This window comes from Protobothrops mucrosquamatus, unplaced genomic scaffold (assembly GCF_001527695.2).
Source record: "Protobothrops mucrosquamatus isolate PMUCROS unplaced genomic scaffold, P.Mucros_1.0 scaffold542, whole genome shotgun sequence".
Lineage (NCBI taxonomy): Eukaryota > Metazoa > Chordata > Lepidosauria > Squamata > Viperidae > Protobothrops > Protobothrops mucrosquamatus.
Genome location: NW_015386847.1, coordinates 9,887 through 33,755, shown reverse-complemented (window position 1 = coordinate 33,755; position 23,869 = coordinate 9,887). Strand labels below are relative to the sequence as shown.

Sequence of the window (23,869 nt, the reverse complement as noted above, 5' to 3'; positions counted from 1 at the left end):
CACCCATGGGACCATCAAAGCATTTCTCTTGACAGATTAAACTGAGGATCTAACTCAGTTAGAAATGATGGATGAACATTATAGATCACAGAGATTTGTAAGACCATGTTTAAGTCCTTTCCCTCCCTCCCTCCCTCCCTCCCTCTCTCTCTCTCTCTCTCTCTCTCTCTCTCTCTCTCTCTCTCTTTCTTTCTTTCTTTCTTTCTTTCTTTCTTTCTTTCTTTCTTTCTTTCTTTTTTCTTTTCTGTTGTTTTCTAAAGAATTATTCCATGGGGAAATAGTACAAGTTTTGCAGATCACGCATCAGATATTTTTGAACTTCAACTTCATATCAGAAGAGATCAATGTTGAATCAGTATTACAAGATAACAGTGTCAGCAGTGAAGTCGATGTTGTTGGTTTTCTGTTCTCTGGAGATTTTTAAGAAGAGAGTGGATTTGGTTTTCCTGCACATCATAGAGAGTTGGACAAATGATCAAATCCACAATTCTATAAGTCCATGACTCAGGAAAACAGCTTCCTGTTCCTTGCTCAGGCAGATAGTTCCCTCTAGCTTTGAGAGATTGGAAGTCAGAATCTGAAGAGAAGGCCCTCATATTGACCACATCACTGGCCTTTTGTTGTGATTTCACAGGTAATGAAGGAATGGGCTGAAGCAGACAACGAAGCCAAGAACTTGCCTAAAACAGACCGGCAAGCACTGAATGAGGTGAGGTTGGCCAACAATCTCACCAAACTCCTCTCTCTTTTTTCTTTTTATGTTAGTTTGTATTTTAATGTTTGTTTCTGAAATGTGATAAAGACATTTAAAAAATAAATCCATGCCAGGATAAGGTGAACCAGTAAGATAGACCGACAGATCCCTCACTTGCTGGTTTCTTGACCCAGTGCGATAGAGTTGTCCTTTGCATTCAACTGTTAAATTAGCTTTAAATTTTGATGGGGGACATTTTGCGTTTTGCATGGTTTACAATTTAAGTTAGTTTCAGGAAATTGTTTTAAATGGTTTAGCTGAGCTGGGATTACAAGGATCCTCTGTTTTCTTTCTCTGTTGTTTGATTCTGTTTTGTGTTTATAATAGTTGCATTCTTTCTTTTTTTATTGGAAAACAGCTTAAATGGATTCCTACTCTGAAAGAAGGCCCAAACATGTTTTTACCAAAAACAAAACAACAGTTGAATCAATCACATGGCCTCATATCTGTTTCTTTTGGCCTGTCTGTGAGCAGATGTTGTAGTTTGTCTTTAGGCACATCCATTGATAGCTGCCAGTTTCTAAATATTGATTTTTCAAAAAAGAGTAATTTATAATAAATAAAATATCTTGAACTAACCTCCCTTTTAGATTTTTGTCTCGCAACCTCCCCTGATAATTTTTTGGTTCTCTATAAAAAATAACTTTTTAATTTAGATATTTTAAAAAGCGGAGATGCTCATGCTACTATTTCAAATTTTTTAGAATCTTATCATTTTTCATACAGTAAGGTTGTTAAAATGTATGTCAATCGTTTAATTGTCTGTTTGATGAAGTATTATAAGCCATCCTGGGTTTTTATTTGACAGCCAGGATATAAACTCTCTAAACACATTCAAGTAATTAATTAAACATCTGCTTCTAGGAGAATAAGCTCTGCATGGAATGCTTTGTTGTGTTTGCATTTCATTGTCTCTATAGGTGGCTTGAGTAATTTTAAGCTTTTAATGCTAATTTTATTGAGTTTTAAGAAATTTGATATTGTTGCTTTGCTACTGAGCTATCCTGAGCCTTAGGGGATGGGAAAGCGAGTCTGCATATGTCTGCACGTGTGTTCAGGAATATAATTTTATATTTTGCTGTAATAAAGCTTCCAGGGTCTTTCACCCAAATTTTTGCCAGGTCCATGTTCACATCCCTTTTAATGATACAGTATTAGTGCATCAAAATCACGTGAAGTGTTAGTACTGCTTTATAATGCCTTGATACAACAACAGAAAAGAGAAGCCTTTATTGCTCGATTTTGGCAACTTTATGTGTGGGCTACAACTCCCAGAATTCACCAGCCAGGTTGTGTGGAGTTGAAGTCTACACATGCGCTAGCAGTATGCGACAGCAGCCCAAACGGCTAATACAATCCTTGGTTGTATAAACAGAGGCATAGAATCAAAATCACATGAAGTATTAGTACCGCTTTATAAAACCTTAGTAAGACCACACCTGGAATACAGCATCCAGTTTTTGTCACCACAATATAAAAAAGATGTTTAGATTCTGGAAAGAGTGCAGAGAAGAGCAACAAAGATGATGGGTGGAGACCAAAAAAAATATATGAAGAACAGTTGTAGGAATTGGATGTGTCTTGTCTAGTAGGGTTGATATAATAGCAGTATTCCAATATTTGAGGGACTGCCGTGAAGAAGAGGGGGTCAACCTATTCTCCAAAGTGCCTGAAGGCAGGACAAGAAGCAATGGATGGAAACTAATGAAGGAGAGAGCCAACCTAGAACTGAGGAGAAATTTCCTGACAGTGAGAACAATTAACCAGTGGAATGAGTTGCCTTCTAAATTTGTGGGTGCTCCATCACTGAAGGTTTTTGTGAACAGATTAGATAGTCATTTGTCTGCTTGAGTTGGGGATTGGACTAGAAGAGCTCCGAGGTCCCTTCCAACTCTGTTGTTCTGAAATATTCTGAATGGCTTCCTTCTTCTTCTTCTTCTTTCTTTCTAGCACTTCCAATCTGTCCTGCAGACACTGGAAGAGCAGGTGGCTGGAGAGCGCCAGCGGCTGGTGGAGACTCATCTGGCCCGTGTAGTAGCGTTGCTTAATGATAACCGTCGTGCAGCACTGGAGAATTACTTAACTGCTGTACAGAACGACCATGCCCAGGTAGCTTGGAGAACTGTATGTGAGATTGGTATGTAAAGTGAGCTGGGAGAACAAGGAGCAGATTCTGCATGTGGACCATGAGCTTGGAATGCCACCTGTTCCAGAAGCAAGCGCATAGAAGAGAAAGATGCTCTTCCCTAGGTTTCTGCTTCTTGTATGCAAGCAATGCTAGAGACACATCATTTAATCAATAGAGTTCAAAGCAGTGATCCTCAACCTTTCTAGCTCCGTGAACTGCCAGCGTCAGCAGCAGCAGCAAGGGGGAGGGGGTGGTTTTACGTGCATGCCGCTCGTGCAAATGCAGCTTTGCATGCTTGCACACTCACCCACCACTTGCACAAACCAGTTCCCAACAGGCCATGGACTGGTATCAGTCTGCAGGTGGGAGTTGGGGATCCCTAATGTAAAGTCTAGTCATGCGGTGGAGAAACAGTTAGTGGTGCCAGCACATATGATGCCCTGAAACTGGCACAGAGCAGAATTATGGAGCAGGAAAGTGAGACAAAACTCATCATGCACGTGGTGTTAGTAGTGCTCTTAATTAATGAAGTTAGGAATTATCTATTCCCTGACGGACAGCTTTCCGAAGTGTCTTGCTTTCCGGATATGCTATATTCCAGCTCCTGAAATCCTCAGCCAGAATAGCCACGGGCTATATCTAAATGAGGATTTAGGACATGCAGCACATCTGGAAAGCAGCGTTGAAGAACGCTGATGCAGACAAGGTAACTGCAGAATGGCAAGTGGGGAGCTTCATTTACTCCTCTCCACCCCCGTTCTCGGTACTGGTTTCCTGCTAAAATCCCAGAAGTCACATCTAGGCAATGACATCCAGAAATAAAACAGAGTTCACCTCCTCCCACTTTCTTCTCTGCTGTGCTCCTAACTCAAAATTGGAGGTAGGATAATGTGATTTCTTTTTTCAAATGCTCTGCCAAAAAAATTGTATCTTTTCTTTCCCCTTTTTCACTCAATTTGATTTTTTTTCCAAAAAAGATTTCGGTGAAATTCTCTTGGGTAAAATACAGTTTTCTTGTCTTCTTTGAGTTTGGTTGTTTTCTTGCATATGTTTCATTACCCGAACTAGGTAATATCACCAGTGCTAGTGGAATGGCACCGATGGTGTTATCTAGTTTGAGTAATGAAATGTCTGCAAGAAAACCAAGCTCAGAGAGCACCAAAGGCCCCTCATTTCAACCCCAAGCTGCAAATATTCTCCTTTATTAATTTTCTTATCCTTGTTAGTGGGGCTGGACACAGCACTTCCTTCCTAATGATATAGTATGTCAAAATGGGGATCTTAGCATGTTAAGCGTGCCAGGTTTTATATGGAAAGCCCTCACAATTTTTATTTTTCCTGTGGCTCCACTTCCTGTACACATCATGCAAAGTCAAGTTTGCCATCCCTTTTGTTCAGCTCCTGATGGCCCCTACAATTCAAGTTGTCTCCAGGATTCCAATACCACAGAGGTTTACCACTGCCTTAACTCCCAGTCTTTTTCAGTTTTCCAATCATTCTGTTTAGCTTTTTCAAAATCAGCCAAAGGCTTTTTGATTGTGCTTCCACCTGTACTTATCTGTGCCTGAAATGGAGGAAACCAAGAGAGGCAAGTAGTAAATCCCATTTGCTCAAAGGCGAACTATTGAGAATTGGCCAAGGAACAGCAGACAATCAGCTAATTTATTTAATTCAACTAATTTATGTCACACTATTCTTTTGACACAGCCCGACCGCATCCTGGCAGCTCTGAAGAGATATGTACGGGCCGAACAGAAAGATCAGCGCCACACTCTCCGCCATTACCAGCACGTGGCAGCAGCTGATCCTGAAAAGGCCGAACAAATGAAATTCCAGGTATGATTTCCTTCTACCTAGTGCTGCCATCTTGGGTCTTTGGAATTACTGTAGAACAGTGATTCTCAGCCTTGGCCATTTGAAGATGTGTGGATTTCAACTCCCAGAATTCCACAGCCAGCGAGTTGAAGTCCACACATCTTCAAGTGGCGAAGGCTGAGAAAAACTTCTCTAGAAGGAATCATTTTCCATTATTGCGTGTTTTCCCAGGTGTATACTCATCTCCATGTCATTGAGGAACGGATGAACCAAAGCCTTGCATTACTATACAAGAATCCCCAGCTAACTCAGGAGCTCCGAGGAGACATAGGTACATGCGTCAGATCCTTCCTATCCCAAATATCATCCTTCCTCAGCTCTTAAATTAAGTCTTCCGTTCAACCCTATTGCTTGTAGACTAGGATGCCTTCCCAACTGTAAGGTCAGCCTGCTCTTAAGTACTATGAAAACAATGGCTACCTCAGTAATTAGTTTGATTGGTTACTTAATTTGATATTCTCACTGTATCTCATTGCATCATTTCTACTACCTAGGATGAGTAATTTTCTAAATACTTCTATATTTATCCAGAGGAAGGAAGAGGCACGATAGAATGCCCCAAATTCTACAGTTCTGAACTGAAGGAGCTTCTTGAATGAGAAGCAAAATGTTTTCAAGGAAAAAAACCAAGAAAGTTCCGTTGCCTTTTGGAAAAGCACCTTTGACACAACCATGATCTGGATGATGGAGAATCTCCATAGACACTCTAGAACAGGGATGTCAAAAACTGCCGGCCAACGGACCGGTTGCATCATACGGAGGGTGCACCCACCCCAGCTCCAGCAATGCCAAAAAGTCACGATACATCGTGACACGTCATGTGATGTGGCAAGTTTGACACCCATGCTCTAGAATGACCTATTATGAGAAAAAGGGTCAATGTAAAGGGAAATTCTAGGTGGATCACACAGTCAGCCAGATGTTTAGGCTGAATTTGGCATTTTTATCCCTCTATTGAGTGCTTCCCAAGCATCTGGAATTACTATTTCTTCTTCAATTGTAAAATATCTTGGTCTTGCCCAGCTGTGTATCTGCAAAGCGCATCTGTCCTATGGGTGAAGGGCTGGATTTTTCTCAGAAGGAAAGTTCTCCTACAAAGAATGAATGAATCTGAGCATGTCCTGAAATGAAAACCTTTGCAAAAAATTGGGATATGTTGTAGCAGACAAGATAGATTCTCAAAACTCTAAGATAGGGCTCCAAATAATATATTTCCTGTTTCTCCATTCTTGTAGAGGAGCTGCTGCGATCTGAACGGGTGTCCACCAATGATCTGCTTACTACCTCCATCTCCGAGACCCGCACCACAGAAGAGTTTCTACCCATGGACAGTGGTGAGGATCTAGCTGCTGAGAGCCGTGATGGAGAAGGTGGGTCAGATAAATTGCTCCTCATTGCTTTCTAACCAAAGGTCAGAAAGGTAGGGAAAAAAGCTATCTAGTTTTGAAACATCTCACTAGATCAGGGGTCTTCAAACTTGGCAATTTTAAGACTTGTGGACTTCAGTTCTCAGAATTTCTCAGCCAGCCCTGGCTGGCTGATGAATTCTGGGAGTTGAAGTCCACAAGTCTTAAAAGTTGCCAAGTTTGGAGACCCCTGCACTAGATCTTAGTTTGCAGTATATGAAAAACATGTCCCGGTTTGAGACAGAAAATAATTAGAATCTTTGGGAAATGAAATAGAAGGAAGGTTTTTAAAATCAGCAGAAGGAAAAACAATATGTTGATTCATTTTTTGTTTCTGGAACTCTCTGTTGTCTATGTGTTTGCATATGGTGTCTGATTGTGGTTCTTCGCATTGTCAGCCAGATTTTTAGATTGGATTTGGCATTTTTATCCACCTATCGAGTCCTTCCCAAGGAGCTGGGTTAAGCAGATGTTGTTAGATGGTGTTAAAGTATCATTGCAGGATGTAAGCTGTTCCAAGGAAAACTTGTCTTTTGCAATTGACTGGTGGTGATTTTGTCAAAGCCGAGGGCATTCAAGAATGCCCAGATGCGTTCAAGATGCTCCCAGCTGTTTTGTGACTGCACCCGAGGTGCTTATTACTATTAATTGTTGTTGTTATTATATCTAGAGAGTAGTTGAACAATGTAACCTTAAAAAATGTTAGGATAGGCAGTTAGATGAACCATTCAAAGATGTCAAAGTGTCAACAATATTGATATGTAGAAAAAATATTCCTGTTGTAAAAATGGGCTGGTTTGGGTGATAGATTGTGTCTGTTAAAGGAAAATAATAATGAGCATGCAAGCAAGTTGAGGAGGACAGCTAGCGAAATTATCTAAAGCCAAAGATGCAGGAAAAAAATATAGAAATTCTGTTACATATGATAGGCAAGGAGAGGACTATAAATTCAGCATTAAAAGAGCATGCTTTTCTTGATGCTGGCTGGGAGATTCTGAAATCCACACATCTTAAAGCTGCCATGGTTGAGAAATATTGGCTTAAACAATACTAGTAATATCCCTTCATTAGTAGGCAGAGTAACAAAATAAATCCATGAAATCAGCATACTGCAAATCTTAAAAAATAGGGGGAACACTTAAGTTTAAAACAAAAGCTTAAGGTTTTGAACACACTATTAAGAATGGGATATGATTACCATCATAGGGTAAGGTGTTATATACAAATGGGTGCATCAAGGTACTACAGTATTTCCAAAGAGAATCTGTTAATGTATATCCGATTTCTTTTGCCGTGATAAACTGGGTACTAGAAGAATGCAGATCTAAGCATGCCAAAAGTCTAGCTTCCACTTTGCCTCCACCATTTTCCAGTTTCCCTCTCTGATTTTTTATAATCCTGCTGATGTCAAAGTTACGCTAGCAATAGCTTCCCACTAGCACAAAGGCAATAGTATGGCAATAGTAACACAACAGTTTTGCCTCCGGCGCAAGGAGGGAAACAGTCAGCAGAATTCAAGGATAAGCAATGCTCTGAAACTCATTGTTCGCTTTGATCTTGGTTCCTGACGGAGAACAAAAATAATACGCTCATAAAAGTGAGAACAAAAATAATACGCTCATAAAAGTGAGAACAAAAATAATACGCTCATAAAAGTGACTGGTAAACTCCTTTCTTTCTTTTTCTTTTTTTCTTTTTTCTTTTGCTCTGATGGAATGAAATATTGAGATCTGTTGAAAAAAAAAAATCGACAGAGCCCTGACTGAAAAGATTTAACAGTCTGCGTAACTGGCAATTTAAGAGAAAATAAGCATTTTCTTGCTGGCTTAGTCAAAAGACTTACAGGTAGTCCTCTACTTACAATTGTTCATTTAGTGACCGTTCGAAGTTACAATGGCACTAAAAAAGGGAGTTATGATCCAGGGTGCTGTGATCAAAATTCAGATGCTTGGCAACTGACTCACATTTATGACAGTTGCAGTGTCCCGGTGTCATGTGATCACCTTTTGCAGCCTTCTGACAAGCAAAGTCAGTGGGGAAGGCAGATTCACTTAACAACCATGTTACTAACTTAACAGTTGCAGTTATTCACTTAACAACTGTGGCAAGAAATGTCATAAAATGGGGTGAAATTCACTTAACAAATATTGCAGCAACATAAATTTTGGGCTGAATTGTAGGGCTACTGGTATTGGTTCCAGCCCCTTAGATGAGAAGTATGGTAAATGGAGCTGCTTGCTCCAGCTCTTTTCCTTGATTGTAGGAATGGGATCTAGAGTGGTGTTTGTCAACCTTGGTAACTTTAAGACTTTGATTCCCAGAATTCCCCAGCCAGCAAATTTGCCAGTACTTCCTTTTGTTTCCTCCAGATTCGTGTTTCTCAACCTTAACCACTTTAAGATGTGTGGACTTCAATTCCCAGAATTCCCCAGCCACTCAGTGTCCGCCCATGGCCCTCGCCAGCCCGTTTGCCTAGGACTCAGTCACGTGACCCCTGCCCCTGGGTTACGACGCCAACTGGGACTGCCAGGATTGCTGTCCCTAAGTGATATGAGTACATGATGTGCTGCTTTATGACTGCATTATTTCCATTATGATAGAAATTCCAATGCCAAATGTCATCATAACCATGAGGACTACCTGCACTAGATTTTGGTTCAATGTATTGTATAAAGTTAGAAAATGAGTTAATTCAGTAACTAGTTAAGGGAATTGTTTTAAACACAAGCATTCTTTCTCCCTTGTTGTTGTTGGGGGAGAATTGGGGAAGAGAGTGCCCTTTTTTCTGCTCCTGGGGCTTTGTCTCCCCCTGTCTCAGCATATTGTGTGTCTCTTGCCTCTTCTTCTCAAAATTATTTTTCTTTTTCTGTTCTCTTTTTCCTTTCTGCCGCGCTCTCCTCCTCTCCTTCTGATGCTGTGTGGGGAATGGGCAGATTCTGAATCGGTCGACAAGAAAGGTAAGTTCTCGGCTCAAGACCTTCATGGAGCCCGTCTCTGTAGGTTTTAGTAGCAATGGCTGAGACCAAAGGAAAGGGCCGTGTGGATTGTTACCAACCGAGGCTTCTGTTCCTCTAACCTTCACCCGGTTCTTTTCTCTGCAGCTTCAGGGCTGGCAGAATACGACTACCCAACTAGTGACAAAGCCCTGCTGTATGAGTATGAACATAAGGTAGGTGCAGAGGAAATCTTTTGCCCTTTATTTCTATTGCTGTATATTACAATTACATACCCCTTTCTTCCAAAATGGAGAGAGAATTATATGGGATCCTCTATGACGTTTCTCAACCTTGGCAACTTAAAGATGCATGGACTTTTAACTCCCAGAATTCCCCAGCCACCCATTCTAGCTGGGAGATTCTGGATGTTGAAGTCCACATAGATATCTTAAAGTTCCCAAGGTGGAGAAGCACTGCTGTAGAAATTGGTAGGCCACAGTTTCCACCCTTCTAGGGCTAATAGTATTTAGACTTAGAGTTCAGCAACATCTGGATAATAAAGAGAGTCAGCATAAACTTTGGTCACTAAACTCAAGCGAAGTTGATGGAGACATCTCTTAATCTTACCTTGTCCTAAGTAATTCAGAGCAATATATGTGGCTTCCCTCTCCAGTGGTGTTTATTCCCTCTTTTTTATTATGTTGTTATGAATCTTGAATGCAGTATATTATTTAAATGCAGTGATGTTTATGTAACATCAAATTATTTGTTGTATAATAGAGGTTTTGATTTTTAAGCTGATTACTTAATATTAAGGGTTAATCTCATAAGAGGTCAGATTAAGAGGTCAGATTAAGAGATGGCTCCATCAATTTTGCTTGAGACAAGTGACCAAACTCTATACTGACTCTCTTTATCATTTGATGTTCTAGATCATTGTTTCTCAACCTTGATGGCTTTAAGATGTATGGGCTTCAACTGACTGAAGCATGCTGTCTGGGGAATTCTCACACATCTTAAAGCCACTTAGTGGAAAAACTAAGCTTCTTATATGCAGTTTATTTATTTATTTAGCATATGGAATATGCTAAAGGACTGGCCTAGGGGTATTTTAAATTGGTTTTAACTAAATTTTAGTAGAAACGGCCTATTTAAATATTTATTTTTAATTATTCTCTTAAATTTTGTATTGTATTTGTATCAAACTGTTTTTAAACTGGCTGTAAGCCGCCCTGAGTCCTCCGGGAGAAGGGCGGGGTATAAATATAATAAATCCAAATCCTAAATCCTATATATGGACTAGCAATACATATTAATATTTCATCTAGATCAGTAGAACACAATGAAATATAAATGGTAAAGTGACAAAATTAGTGGACCAGAGGAATGCCATGGATATAATTTACTTGGACTTCAGTAAGGCATTTGATAAAGTAGACCACAACCTACTACTTGATAAGATAGAAAAATGTGGGTTAGACAGCATCACCACCAGATGGATTGGTAACTGGCTGACCGGCCGTACTCAGCGTGTGGTCCTCAATGGAACTGCATCTACATGGAGGGAAGTGTGTAGTGGGGTGCCCCAGGGCTCTGTTCTGGGCCCAATGCTCTTCAACATCTTCATCAATGATTTGGATGAGGGGATAGATGGGGAACTCATCAAATTTACGAACGACACCAAGCTGGCAGGAATAGCCAACACTCCAGAAGATAGGCTTAAAATACGGAAGGATCTTGACAGACTTGAACATTGGGCGCTATCTAACAAAATGAAATTCAATGGTGAAAAAAGTAAGACTCTAGAAAGAGTACAAAAAGCAACAAAGATGATTAGGGGACTGGAGGCTAAAACATATAAGGAACGGTTGCTGGAATTGGGTATGTCTAATGAAGAGAAGGATGAGGGGTGACATGATAGCAGAGTTCCAATATCTCAGGGGTTGCCACAAGGAAGAGGGAGTCAAGCTATTCTCCAAAGCACCTGAAGGCAGGATAAGAAGCATCGGATGGAAACTAACCAAAGAGAGAAGCAACCTAGAACTAAGGAGAAATTTCTGATGGTTAGAACAATTAATCCAGTGGAACAACCTGCCTCCAGAAGCTGTGAATGATCCAACCTGGAAGTTTTTAAGAAGAGACTGGACAGCCATTTGTCTGAAATGGTATAAGGTTTCCTGCCTGAGCAGGGGATTGGACTAGATGACCTCCAAGGTTCCTTCCAACATTGTTGTTGTTGTTGTTGTTGTTGTTGTTATCAATCCCAAAAGGTACTTTTTCAGGAGGCAACTGGACTTTGTTCTTCTTTGAAGACGCTTCACTTCTTATCCAAGAAGCTTCAGTTCTGACTGGATGGTGGGGAATGGAAGGATCCCACCCTCCAGTGAGAGCTGAAGAAGCTTCTTGGATGAGAAGCGAAATGTCTTCAAAGAAAACCCAGAAAGTCCAGTTGCCTCGTGAAAAAGCACCTTTGGGATAACTATGACCTGGATGACACAGACATTTTAAAAGATCAATGTTCAAATACCAGTGTCTAGGCCAGTGATGGCGAACCTTTTAGAGACCGAGTGCCCAAACTGCAAACCAAACCCACTTATGCATCGTCGAGTGCCGGGTGGGTGTGGCCCATTGGCTGGGTGTGGCCCATTGGGTGGGTGTGGCCCATTGGGGTGTGGCCCATTGGGTGGGTGTGGCCCATTGGGTGGGCATTGCTGCGGTGGTAACGGCCGACTGGGTGGGACTAAAAAGTTCAATCAATCAATTCCAACTTTGCAAGATCTTTGTTTTTCCCGCAAGAAGTTGAAATTGACTGATTGAACCTTTTTTTTTTTTTGCACACGGCGGTGGAGGCCTAAAGCGAAAAGGATTTTATAAAACCCAGCTGAAGGCCTAGGACTGGGGTGACAGCGCGCGTGCCCCCAGAGGGCTCTGAGTGCCACCTCTGGCACCCGTGCCATAGGTTCGCCACCACTGGTCTAGGCCATCTAACTATTGAAGTGCAGCATCGTTTATATTAAAAATAAAACAAATACTGGACTGGTATATGCCCTCAGCTTACAATTGGTCACAATGTGATCTACAGTTTGACGTGGGACCCCACAGTCATAGTGAGGGGAGAATACTATGCCGCATTTATACATGGAGTCCCGGCAGACACTGTGTGAGGTGCGAATCCTGTTCAGGATTGTTCATTGCTGAGGTGGTAGTTCAAAGCCTGGCCCTTTTTTTTTATATGCAGTGATATGTCCTGAGCCCATCTGTTTTCCATGTATTAACTTTGCTATGTTCAAGGAGATGATGGAGATGAGTGTGCTTTCAAATGAATAATTGCTGTCTTGTGAAGGTTGATGCATTGCCATTTTCCCATTATGTGGAGGACCAGGCCATGTTTCCCCATGTTCCAGCTTGAAAGAGGAAAATGCTTCCCTATTTAGGTTACATATTGGAGTACAGGAGCTACGCACTCTGTAAAGGATTAGATTGCAATTGTCTCATGTGACTGGAATGATTTTGCGCTAAGAGGAAGATAATGTTGCTGGATTACCCATCCAGCTTTGCATTCCCCTGATTGTATAACCTAAATCAAAAACCATCCCCCATCCATCCTACAGGTCAATGTGTCTGCCTCAGATGTCAAAGGCATGGTATACAAGTCCCAAGAAATCCAACGGGATGAACTGGTAAGTAGCTTTCAAGGCACATTCCCTTCCACCTATCAAGTGGGCTTCAGGTCCCCTAACCTTCCTTGTGAGTCATGGCTGCCTGGTCAAAAAAAGACAACAAAGTCCTAGACTGCATTAATAGAGGGATAGAATCAAGATCCTGTGAAGTGTTAATATTACTTTATGATGCCCTGGTAAGACCACCTTTGGAATACTGCATCCAGTTTTGATGAGACTCTAGAAAGATTGTAGAGAAGAGCGACAAAGATGATTAGGGGCCTGGAGGCTAAAACATGAAGAATGGTTGCAGGAATTGGGTATGTCTAGTTTAATGAAAAGAAGGAGTAGGGGTAACCTGATAGCAGTCTTCCAACATTTGAGGGGCTGCCACAAAGAAGAGGGAGTCATCCCATTCTCCAAAGCACTTGAAGGCAGGACAAGAAGCAAAGGATAGAAACTAATCAAGGCGAGAAGTAATCTAGAACTAAGGAGAAAATTCCTGACAGTTAGAACAATTTATCAGTGGAACGACTTGCTCCAGAAGCTGTGAATGCTCCAACACTGGAGGCTTTTAAGAAGAGATTGAACAAACATTTGTCTGAAATGGTATAGAGTTTTCTGCTTGAGCAGGGGGTTGGACAAGAAGATCTCCAAGGTCCCTGCTAACTCTGTTATTCATTCATAACCTAAAAGTCTGGTTCTTCAATCTAAGAACCAGACTAGATATGGCAATGGCTCCCTGCTAAATTTCAGCAGCAGCTTCTCAGGGGATCTCACTGTGAATGCACTGCCTGTGGGACTTACATTGCTCATCCCTGATTTAATACATAGCATTTAAAAACTATATCAACGTAGATGGCAGGGGTGCCCAATCTAGACTAGAATCCAACTTTGGCAGTGGGAGGGGTTTTTAAGCCTTTAATCTTTTGGGAGCAGGAGACAAGTAGTTAAAACTAAGGCCAAATGCAACGAGGATTTTTGCATTGGTTTTAATATAAAGCCCCAACCTGATCTAACCGTAGAAAAATTAACATCCAACTTAGACCAGAGAATTGTGCGAAATGCTCTTCATATAGAAACCTTTTTTTTAAAAAAAATAAGAACATAAAAGATAATAGGCAAAACTCCAGGTTCTCTCAGGTTCTCTCCAGTTCATTGTGTGTAAAAGTGAGGTGAAACTTTAAATGTGGAAAAACTTGGTAGGTTTGGGTTTGTTTTTATTTGTTTTTATTTTTTTGGTTTTTGAATTTAAATAATGAATGAGCCACCCTGAAAATGAACCCCCATCCTTGAGTAGGGTCACCTCTTCTGTGTTTGTCTTATCCTGTCTATGTGGTTGTCTTCATCTATTGGGCCCAAGCTGGAGAACTAACCAAAAAGACAAGACAAATTCTATAAAAGTTATTGCACCATCTCCTTATTCCTCTTTATAAAGTTTTATTAAGTTTTATAAGGTTGGGGAAGGGGTGGGGTCATTCTGGGAGTTGGGGTTCGGGATGGGAATCAGGATTGGGATTGGGAGAGGGATGGGAACAACAATGGGGTTGCCCCCATTAACATCTTCAAGCTTTAGCAAACAGACTATTGTCCGGGTACATATGTTCAATAACACTAATTAACATAATAATAAATAGCTATAATGAATATGAGAAACGATAATCCTAAACGGTATCAGTTAGTCAATACGTATCATTCATCTTACTGGTATGTATTCACGATAACATATCACATTCATTTCTCACTAGTTCGTTTTGCTAACCATTGGTAAAAATTATCCCACGTTTTGAAATAAACTGAGTCTTCTTTCTCTTTAATCTCTAAAGTTAATTTATCCATTTCTGCACATTCTAAAATTTTCTTAATTAGGATCTCTTCAGTTGGTAAATTATCATTTTTCCAGTATTGGGCAAATGCTATTCTCGCTGCTGTCAGTATATGCAATATTAAATACGAATTCTCCTTCTCATACTTGGCTCCTAGTATTCCTAACAGAAACAATTCTGGTTTAAATTCTATCTGTATTTTAGTCATCTTTTCCAACCATGTATGAATCTCCTTATTCCTGAAAATGCACTAATAATCAAAAACAGCAAGAACAAAATCAATAAGGTTGGCTGCAGTGCTCCTTTCACTAGTTCTATAAGGCAGTTTCATACATTCTGGTCACTTTTAATAATATACAGTATCATCTACATTAGGGTTTCCCAAACTTGGCAACTTTAAGACCTGTGGATTTCAATTCTCAGAATTCCCCAGCCAGCATAGTTGGCTGATCTACACAAATAGTATCCTCACATGGAGGAAAAAGAGGATGTTTAGATTTAGAATCCCCATTGCAGGAATACTTCTGTATGGAGACATATCTTGTACATTCATTCACATCTGATTAGACTTCATAACAAACATATGTAAATGCCAGTTTGACTGCAGCATCTAAGCAGTCCTAGCTGATTTCAGGAAGCTAATTGGAATGGGATCTGGTTCACACTTGGGTGGAAGTCCACCAGAAAATGCCACCGCTGTAGAATAACCTGGGGATTGAGGAAACAATGTAGAAAAAGGCAGTGCCAACCTTTTCCATATTGTTGTCAAGAGAACTATACGGATAAAAGAGACTATTTATAGCTCAGGATTGAACTGTGGGGTTCTTGATGCTCTCTGAGCTTGGTGGGGTTTTCATGCAGATGTTTCCTTACCAAACTAGGTAGCCTCCTCAGTGCTGTTGATGAACTGTACAAAACTATACAGACACATCCATGAAGGAATCCAGCTTGCCTTGAAAAAGACTTGGCTACAATTTTCTGTGTAGTGGCTTGAAGGGACTGCTTTGCTTACAGCTGTATATTTTAGATCACCAACATGCCTCAATTTAATCCCTCTTCAGCCACTAATTCCAAGCATCATTTCCTTTTTGTTTGTGGCTGCGTGAATATTCATAGTAGCATACTATACATACAAGAGAGGTCACGTAGTAAGTCCCACTGCTGCCAGCCTTCATCAATGAAATCAGCTTCGAGTGCCTGGGGTTTTCAGAGATACACCAATTAGCTTTTGTTTTGTTTTGTTTTGGGGCAAGGTGGATTTAAGCAAGCTTGTTGTCATGGTTCCGACAGACAGAGACAAATAAAGCAGTACTCTGAGGCTTGGAAATTCCTCAAAGAACATATTTATTAATTACAAAGTATCAGCAAGTCTGAAGACACACGTAACAATTCCCCAATACAAAGTTAAGAAATCCCATCTCTAAAACTATGCAAGCAACTACATTCCCCAATACATCTTCTTGGCAGGCTTTGCACAAAAACGCCCAGCCAGCAGTCTCAGGAGTAGCCAATGACCTTGGTTCCCATGGGACAAAAGATTATTTTGACTAGCGAATCACCTGGCAATTCCCTCTCCCCCCTTCAATGTGTCAACTGAAAATGAATAGGGAAAATGGCCACAGCCATGCTCATTTTCAAAGTTGGCACTGTGCACAGCTACAGGCCAAGCAGATATTTGACATCACCAGCTTTTTACTGGGAATTTGCTACTTCAGTTCATTTCAGATGTTCTTCTCTCTCTCTTCACAAAAACAGATTGAATGGCAGTGCCTAGCATCTCTTTGGTAGGTGCTGTTCAACTGTGTAATAATTCTGAGGTGTAGTGTTTTGTTTTTTTGCTTCTTCCTTTTCTCAGACAGCAAGGCACAATCACCTGTCTTGAATTGGGTGTTACAGCTAGCTCATATTATGTGTTATTTTGGGACTCTTGGGAGAATTCCATCTGCTGCTAGTGATTTATGAGTTTAATCTATCTGTTTGTTCTAAAGTGTCCTCTAAAGATGATTCTGTTTGTGTCACTTCTTCAGATTTATTGCCTTAGTGGAAAAAAATTTGGATCTATTTTGCCAACCTTGGCTTTGTCTTGGGCAGATGCAAAGCAGTCATTTAACTTCTCCATAATATTTCTGTCTTCCCTAAGTGCTCTTTTTACATCTTGATGGTCTAATGACACAAACCATTATCTCTGGCAAGCTTCCTGCTTCTAATGCAATCCTTTTAACATTCTTCTCCTTGGCTTTTATACCTCTATCTAGATTATATTTTCTTTTTTCTTTCTTGGCCCAACCTTATTAGGCATTTTATTATGTTTCAACTGATAGTATTTCAATTCTTTGAGGATTTTTCCCCACATGGGCAATAGCTTTAATTTTTTTTCCCCAAGGGACATACTTTTTAAATTCTATTTAGTCACTCCAATGTTTTCTTTGAAACTGTCTTTGAAGAAGTGTAGGCAAGCTCAGATTTGTCAAGTTGTGGCTAGGTTTGTGGACATTGTTTAGCATATTTCTTCTTAATGGATGATTTATAATTTGTTTTACTTCTAAACAACAACAATTGTAGGTGTTGGGAGCTACAGATATTTGTGACTTTCATGTCAAGCTCTACATCTGGCTGAATTGGAAGTAAACAGGACCAGTTTGAAGCCATCAGTTTTAATTATCTTGAGTGCTTGCAGTAGAAAGGTGATGCTTAAATCTAGTAAATATATATATAAAGCTTCAAAATCCAGCTTGCTCAGCCATTATAGAAAGTGTGGCTAGAGTAGAAGTGGGGAGTTAATAGCTCCAGGATAAAGGAAAAGCTTCAAGGCTATTCAAAGCTGAGTTGCAAAATGCAGAGAAAATAGATTTTCATATCCATATGCATATTTGGAGCCTTCTCAAAGCAGTTCATAAATATATTAAATTAGGCTTCCCCAGCTTTGGTGTCCTCCAGCAATGCTGAACATCCCGAGCTTAGAAATTCCCAGCCAGTTTGGTTTTGTGAAGCTGAAGACCCACTTGCCTGGAGGGGATGACATTTGGAGAGGTTGTAATCAATCAGGTGACAAAGTCGGTTTTAAATGGAGAATTAATTACAGGAGCAGCTTCTGCAAAACCTGAAAATAAAGAACTTAAGGAAAAGGAAGTGGGTTTGATCAAATGCTTATTTATCATCAGATCCTTGTTCTGATAATGGCCAGCACTCAGAAGAAAGTCATTTATATCCAGTAAAAATATAAGCATTATTGCATTGTTCTGTTTTTTTCATCAACTGAAATTGAAAAAGATACTGCTTCCAAAACCAGATTAAATATACTATCAGTAGTAGTTGTATCTTATTTTTGATGGATGTCTTCACCTTCATTAATAGTTGTGGGTGGCCTTCCAACTTATGATACTGAAAATGTAGAGTAAATAGAATAACAGAATATCAGAGTGGGAAGGGACCTTGGTTATCGTCTAGTCCAGCCCCCTGCTCGAGCAGGAGACCCTATACCATTCCAGACAAATGGCTGTTCAGTCTCTTCTTAAAAGCCTTCAGTGATGGAGCACCCACAACTTCTGAAGGCAAACCGTTTCATTGGTTTATTGTTGTCATTGTCAGGATTTTTTTCCTTAGTTCTAGGTTAGTTCTCTCCTTAATTAGTTTCCATCCATTGCTTCATGTCTTGCCTTCTGGTGCTTTTTTAGAGAATAAGTTGACCCCCTCTTCTTTGTGGAAGCCCCTCAAATATTGGAACATTGCTATTATGTCACCCCTAGTCCTTCTTTTCTCTAGACTAGACATACTATATACATATACATGTGGACCAGACAGTAGTAACAAAATATGGCCCATCCCTATAGAAAGTCATGGACCTCTCCCATAGATGTCGAGTTCTTCATTTGAGCCCAAGGAAATAAGTACATCTTGCTGCCCATTAGCCTTTTCATTATTGTCTCTTATTTATCAGGGACTGATTCTTGAAATCACGTTTTGTACAGATCATCTTTCCTTCTCTGGGATTCAAAACAGGGCTTCCTCTGTGAAAAAAAATGGTGATCTTTGCCTCATCAAATTGTTATGTGTGCTTTGTCTAATATCTTTACTATTCCCTCAGTTGCATGTTTAATTCCAGATCCCCACTGGTGTCAGTTGACTCTGTGCCCTGCATACATCTGTTGTAACATAAAACTTACTATACTTGGCCTCCGTCTTCTGGTGGTTGATTATTAATTCAGCTTCTTTTCTCCCCAATAATCACTGGCATTGGATTATTCAACAGGAAGTAGAGGAGACTGGTTTGCATCTCAAAATTCCCTCCAAAAGAAAATTTATCCTAGGGAGATTTCATCTTTTTTTTAAAAAAAAAAAATCATCATTCTTTCCATGCCTGAGGTCATCTCTGCTTCATATCCCATTCCACTTCGTTGCTTATGGTTTTCTTTTAATGGTGTCAGAAGAATAAGTATTTTCTCTGATTTATGGACCTATAAGAATAATAGGGAGTTGGGAGACGAAATAAGAGGTAGAAACCACTTCTCTCTATGAAAAACAAACATTAGAAGCTATAATCACAGCTTTGTTCTCTGCAAAATCCAGAGAGGCAACACACTGCAAGCTTTGGTACTTTGGTTGAGTGTTTGTGAGATTGGAAGTTGTTTTCAACAAGCTAAAATGCCAAATACAACAAATCGGCATGAAAAACAGTGTTTTTAGAGCTCCTTCAGACCCACGCAGCATTTTACATCTGAATTACAGATGCCCCAAGTGGAAATATTAACGTAAGCATTATTTGTAATCTCTAAAGTCTCTGAAAATCGTACACAACTGAACAGATGAAGGCAGATTGTTTGTAACAGTGTCCTGGGGCGTAAGAAGAAATCCAGTTCTCTATCTGCTGTGAATATTTAACAAATGCTGCAGGGATCAAAAGCTTATTTCAATTACTCCTGAACTTGGCAATGCTTGTCGTAATAGTTGCTAATCCCTTTCTCCTTAAAAATAAGCAGTGCCTTTTGTGCACAGATTCCTCAGGCTTTATGCTGACCTCAGCTTTATGAATAAATCATAAGTTCTTGTCGCAGGTGAGAGCTGAGGTAGCAAGCAAACCGTAGTCATTTCAGAATTCAGATGGTTGAGAAGCAGATTAAAAGCGAGGCAAACTGCTTCTGTAAAGTAGCAATTTCTCCACGTTGATAGAAACATACCAGGGTAAATATTGGTAAGACAGCAATAGTGAACTGTATCTCTGTAACAAGGATTATAGAATAAAGCCAGCTGAATCTAGGATTCAGTAAGGTTGAAATATCCCATTTCTGTTTAATTTATTGTGGAGTTGGCATCTTCAGAGCAAAATTAGTGCCTTGGGCAGGGGTAGGCAACCTTGGCTCTTTTATGACTCATGGACTTCAACTCCCAGAATTCCTGAACCAGCCATGAAGTCCATGAGTCATAAAAGAGCCAAGGTTGCCTACCCCTGGCCTTGGGTCTTGGAGAACTTTAACACATCCACAGCATCATTTTGAAGAAGAAAACTCCAAAGGGGGTTAAGAAGGGGAGATGGATGCTGGGTTCCTGCAGCCTAGGCAGGCCGGGGCCCAAACAGGCTGCCTACCTTTGCTACAGATCAATATTTCTCGACTTCAGCAACTTTAAGGTGTGTGGACTTCAGGTCCCAGAATTCAATTCTGGGAATTGAAGTCCACACATCTTAAGGTTGCCCAGGTTGAGAAACACTACTATAGACAAAAGACATTCTATATTTTAGAGCAGTGTTTCTGAACCTTGGCAGTTTGAAGATGTGTGGACTTCAACTCCCAGAATTCCCCTGCCAAGGTTGAGAAACACTGGTTTAGAATAACTTACTCCGTTCCCTGGTGATTAATCTTTATGGATTCTCCAAAGCCTCTAAAGCAGGGGTCTTCGAACTTGGCCCTTTTATGACTTGTGGATTTCAACTCCCAGAATGCTGGCTGAGGAATTCTGGGAGTTGAAGTCCACAAGTTATAAAAGGGCCAGGTTTGAAGACCCCTGCTCTAAAGCATTCTGTACCTCATATTTTCCTGGACTTTGACTCCTGGTCCCCACAGGCAGTGACCATGTTGGCTGACATTATGAGGTTGGAATATCTGAAAGTTACCAGATTGAAGAAACCCACTTTATAACTTTTCCTCTCTTCTTTTCTAGCCTTAATGGACATGGTAGTCTTGTTACTACACTTAGAAGTAGTAGAAGCAAATCAGACCGCCCAAAACTGAAATTGTAGAATTCCTGGGAGTTTGAAAGAAATTCCCACATCCCCTTTCTCCAAAGATTAAGTGCAATCTCAGCATGTGGCCTCCACCCAATATAAAACCAGTTTCTTTCTTCTTTTTTTTCATTTTAGCACACGTATACAGTTGCATTCAGTTCCTCCAGGCAGTTTGTAATAACAATTCAAATGCATGCAATTTAATACCACCAGATGAAAAAAAAAAAATAAGGAGCAAACAGGTAAAAGCTGACAAAATAGGGCTGAGGTGGCGAACCTATGGCACACGTGCCACAGGTGGCACGCAGAGCCCTCTCTGTGGGCACACGCGCCGTCGCCCCAGTCCAAGGCTTTAAGTCCCGTCCATGAGTAACATGCATCAAAATCTCCCCATGCAAGTGGCTTTTTAAGCTGGGTTTTATAAAACCTTTTCGCTTTAGGCCTCTGCTGCCGTGTGCAAAAAAAAAAAAGTTCAATCAATCAATCAATTTCAACTTGTTGCGGGGAAAAAAAAGATCTCACAAAGTTGGAATTGATTGACTGAACTTTATTTTTAATCCTACACAGCAGCAGAGGAAGTGATGCGTCGGAGCTGGAAAGAAGGTGCCACGTGGGGGTGGGGGGAACAGCGGGAGCAGGGCGCTCCATGCAAGGGGTGGGGCGGGGCCTGTGCATGGGGTAGAGAAGCAACACGGCAGCGGTAGCATGATGGTAAACCAGTTGCTTCCCTCCCCCTGCCAGACACCTGCCAAAGTCGCGCAGGGTAAGGTTGCTGGGCTCACCCCCGCCCAGATGCCCTCGCCTCCCCCAAGTGTTTTTTTACTAACCTGCCTTTCAGCTGCATTCCATTTCTCCGTTCGCTTCTCAGCCTTCGCCGCGTGTTTGTGGGACTCACGAGATCTCGCGAGAAGTTAGAAAGTCTGATGGAACTTTTTTTTTTTACTGATAGTCCCACAAACACGCAGCGAAGGCTGCAGTTGTAACTTTAAGCGGTCACTAAATGAATGGAATTATTCATCACATCTATATTACTGGCAAGGTGTGATGAATAATTCCATCCAGCAGTTATTAATAAACTGGCATGGGAGAAAGATGGTTCTGTCTTGATATTCTAAACCAGTGGTGGCAAACCTATGGCACGGGTGCCAGAGGCGGCACTCGGAGCCCTCTCTGTGGGCACATGTGAAGTTGCCCCAGCCTCGCCTCCCCCCACGACCCCCTCCTTTCCAGCAGCCCCCCTGAAGGAGAGTCGACCCTGAGCGTGGCCCACCCGGAGCAGCGCAGCCAAGGACATGGCAGCCAGGCAGCGTACACAAGACTCTGCCTCACACCCCATCATGCACAGTTGATGCTGAAGGGTACGGGCAGAGGGCGTGACCGCCATAGCGCTGCTGGGCTGCCTGGGCGATCTGCCTACCCGGGACCTCCGTCACTCACCGGGACGCCCGTCCGCCCCACCCCCTACCCCCTCCCCGTCCCCGCCCTGGTCAAAACCCTGTGAGGCAGAGATTTTCCAAGCGATAGTGACAAGATTTGAGACCCAAATTCGTCTTTTTAATACCGTCTCGGTAACTTCATCTGAACGAGAAGTAGGTCTTCTCTTTTTTTTTTTTTTAACATAGCTTTTCTCTTAAACCTCATTTTGTAACCACTTTCAGCTTCAGATAACCCAATCTGTCAGTAAATCCGCCTGTGTGGCTCTTTTGCGGTTGATTGAACACTCTAGCCATAAGCACACATCTGTTCTTTTATTTCTTTCAAGGGATCCAGACATCTTCTCGTAATATTATAGTACCAGTTCACCCCACCCCATTGCACCCCCATCTTGTGCTCCAGAAGCAATATTTTGTTACCAAGGCAAACGTTGGGGGGGAAAACTGAATTATCTGCCAAATGTATTTAGTTGCAGATGTTTAGACACCTAGCTGGCTGGGGAATTCTGGGAGCTGAAGTCCACAATAAAGTTGCCAAGGTTGGACATCCCTGATTTAGACAATCTGTATGATGTCATTGGGCAAAATTCTTTAATCTCTGCATTGGGTTTTGAACTCAGATTTCATTTCTTAATATCTCTGGCGGTGTTTAAACAGGTGGAGCATCCATTCCAGCGGGTTGGAAAAGCAATAATTCTAATTACTGCATGTGTGTCTTTTGTCAAAAGTCTGGAGGAAGTCTTTTCTTCCATCATCCTTCACCACTGTAGAAACAAGGTGTCTTTTTTAGCAAACATGAAGATTGTCCTAAAATCACACTGACTCTGTTTTTCCACAGGAGCCTGACACCTTGGTAACCATCAACCGAGGGGCCCTGATTGGCCTCCTCATCGTAGCAGTGGCTGTTGCCATGGTGATTATCATCAGCCTCCTGATGGTTCGCCGAAAGCCATATGGGACCATCAGTCACGGCATTGTTGAGGTACCTTTGGGGGGGGAAGCTATCTGCTCTTGGGGTGCAGTCAAATTTCAGGGATTGCAGGTTTTTTAGAAGAATTTCAAACTATATAAAAGCTTCTGAATCCTTTCGCTCACATCAGGTTTTCTCCCCTCTCCACTTTAATCTATCTGGGAGCAGTATCATGTGAAGGAGAGCACGGTCTGCTGTCCTGATGCATGGCACAGATAGAAAGCACATGGTGGCTCCCTTAGAACTGGGGCTATTGTAGCTTTTTCCTTGGTGCATTGTTCTGCAGACACCCAGGAGAAGAGATTCCATTGAATGATATCAACAAGAAAGGAACACATATATATTTTATATTTATGTTTATTATTGCATATTAGAGTTAAAGTATGTTAATATTTGATTGTATTATGTTTGGGTAGCTTTATTTAGATTTGGGATGTTATGTGCTTATCCCTGTATTCAGTTCTGGGAAGTCCGGGGGGCGGGAGGGGGGAAGGGGATGAAGGGGGTAGAGGTATATAAAATTTGGTGTATTAATATGTTACAGAGAAATAATGTAATTTTTTCTTTGTGAAGAGAAGGTGGTCGGCTAGTACCCCCAAACTGCATCCGAAGGTTGAGGAAAAGAAGGAGGTGGGATGTGTAGGGTAGTTGGAAGAGAAAGAGGA

At 41.2% G+C, this 23,869-nt stretch overlaps 1 protein-coding gene across 1 annotated transcript in view; it reads left to right on the top strand.

Moving 5' to 3' along the window:
• Window positions 1–23,869, top strand: part of APLP1 (amyloid beta precursor like protein 1) — a 34,485-nt gene that overhangs the window by 8,403 nt on the left and 2,213 nt on the right. Inside the window, exons 7-15 of the mRNA XM_029284334.1 lie at window positions 635–709; window positions 2,705–2,863; window positions 4,590–4,718; window positions 4,929–5,028; window positions 5,993–6,127; window positions 9,097–9,120; window positions 9,265–9,332; window positions 12,711–12,818; window positions 23,073–23,216. Of these exons, the coding sequence (XP_029140167.1) occupies window positions 635–709; window positions 2,705–2,863; window positions 4,590–4,718; window positions 4,929–5,028; window positions 5,993–6,127; window positions 9,097–9,120; window positions 9,265–9,332; window positions 12,711–12,818; window positions 23,073–23,216 (942 nt within the window). The remainder of the gene's footprint in view (window positions 1–634; window positions 710–2,704; window positions 2,864–4,589; window positions 4,719–4,928; window positions 5,029–5,992; window positions 6,128–9,096; window positions 9,121–9,264; window positions 9,333–12,710; window positions 12,819–23,072; window positions 23,217–23,869) is intronic.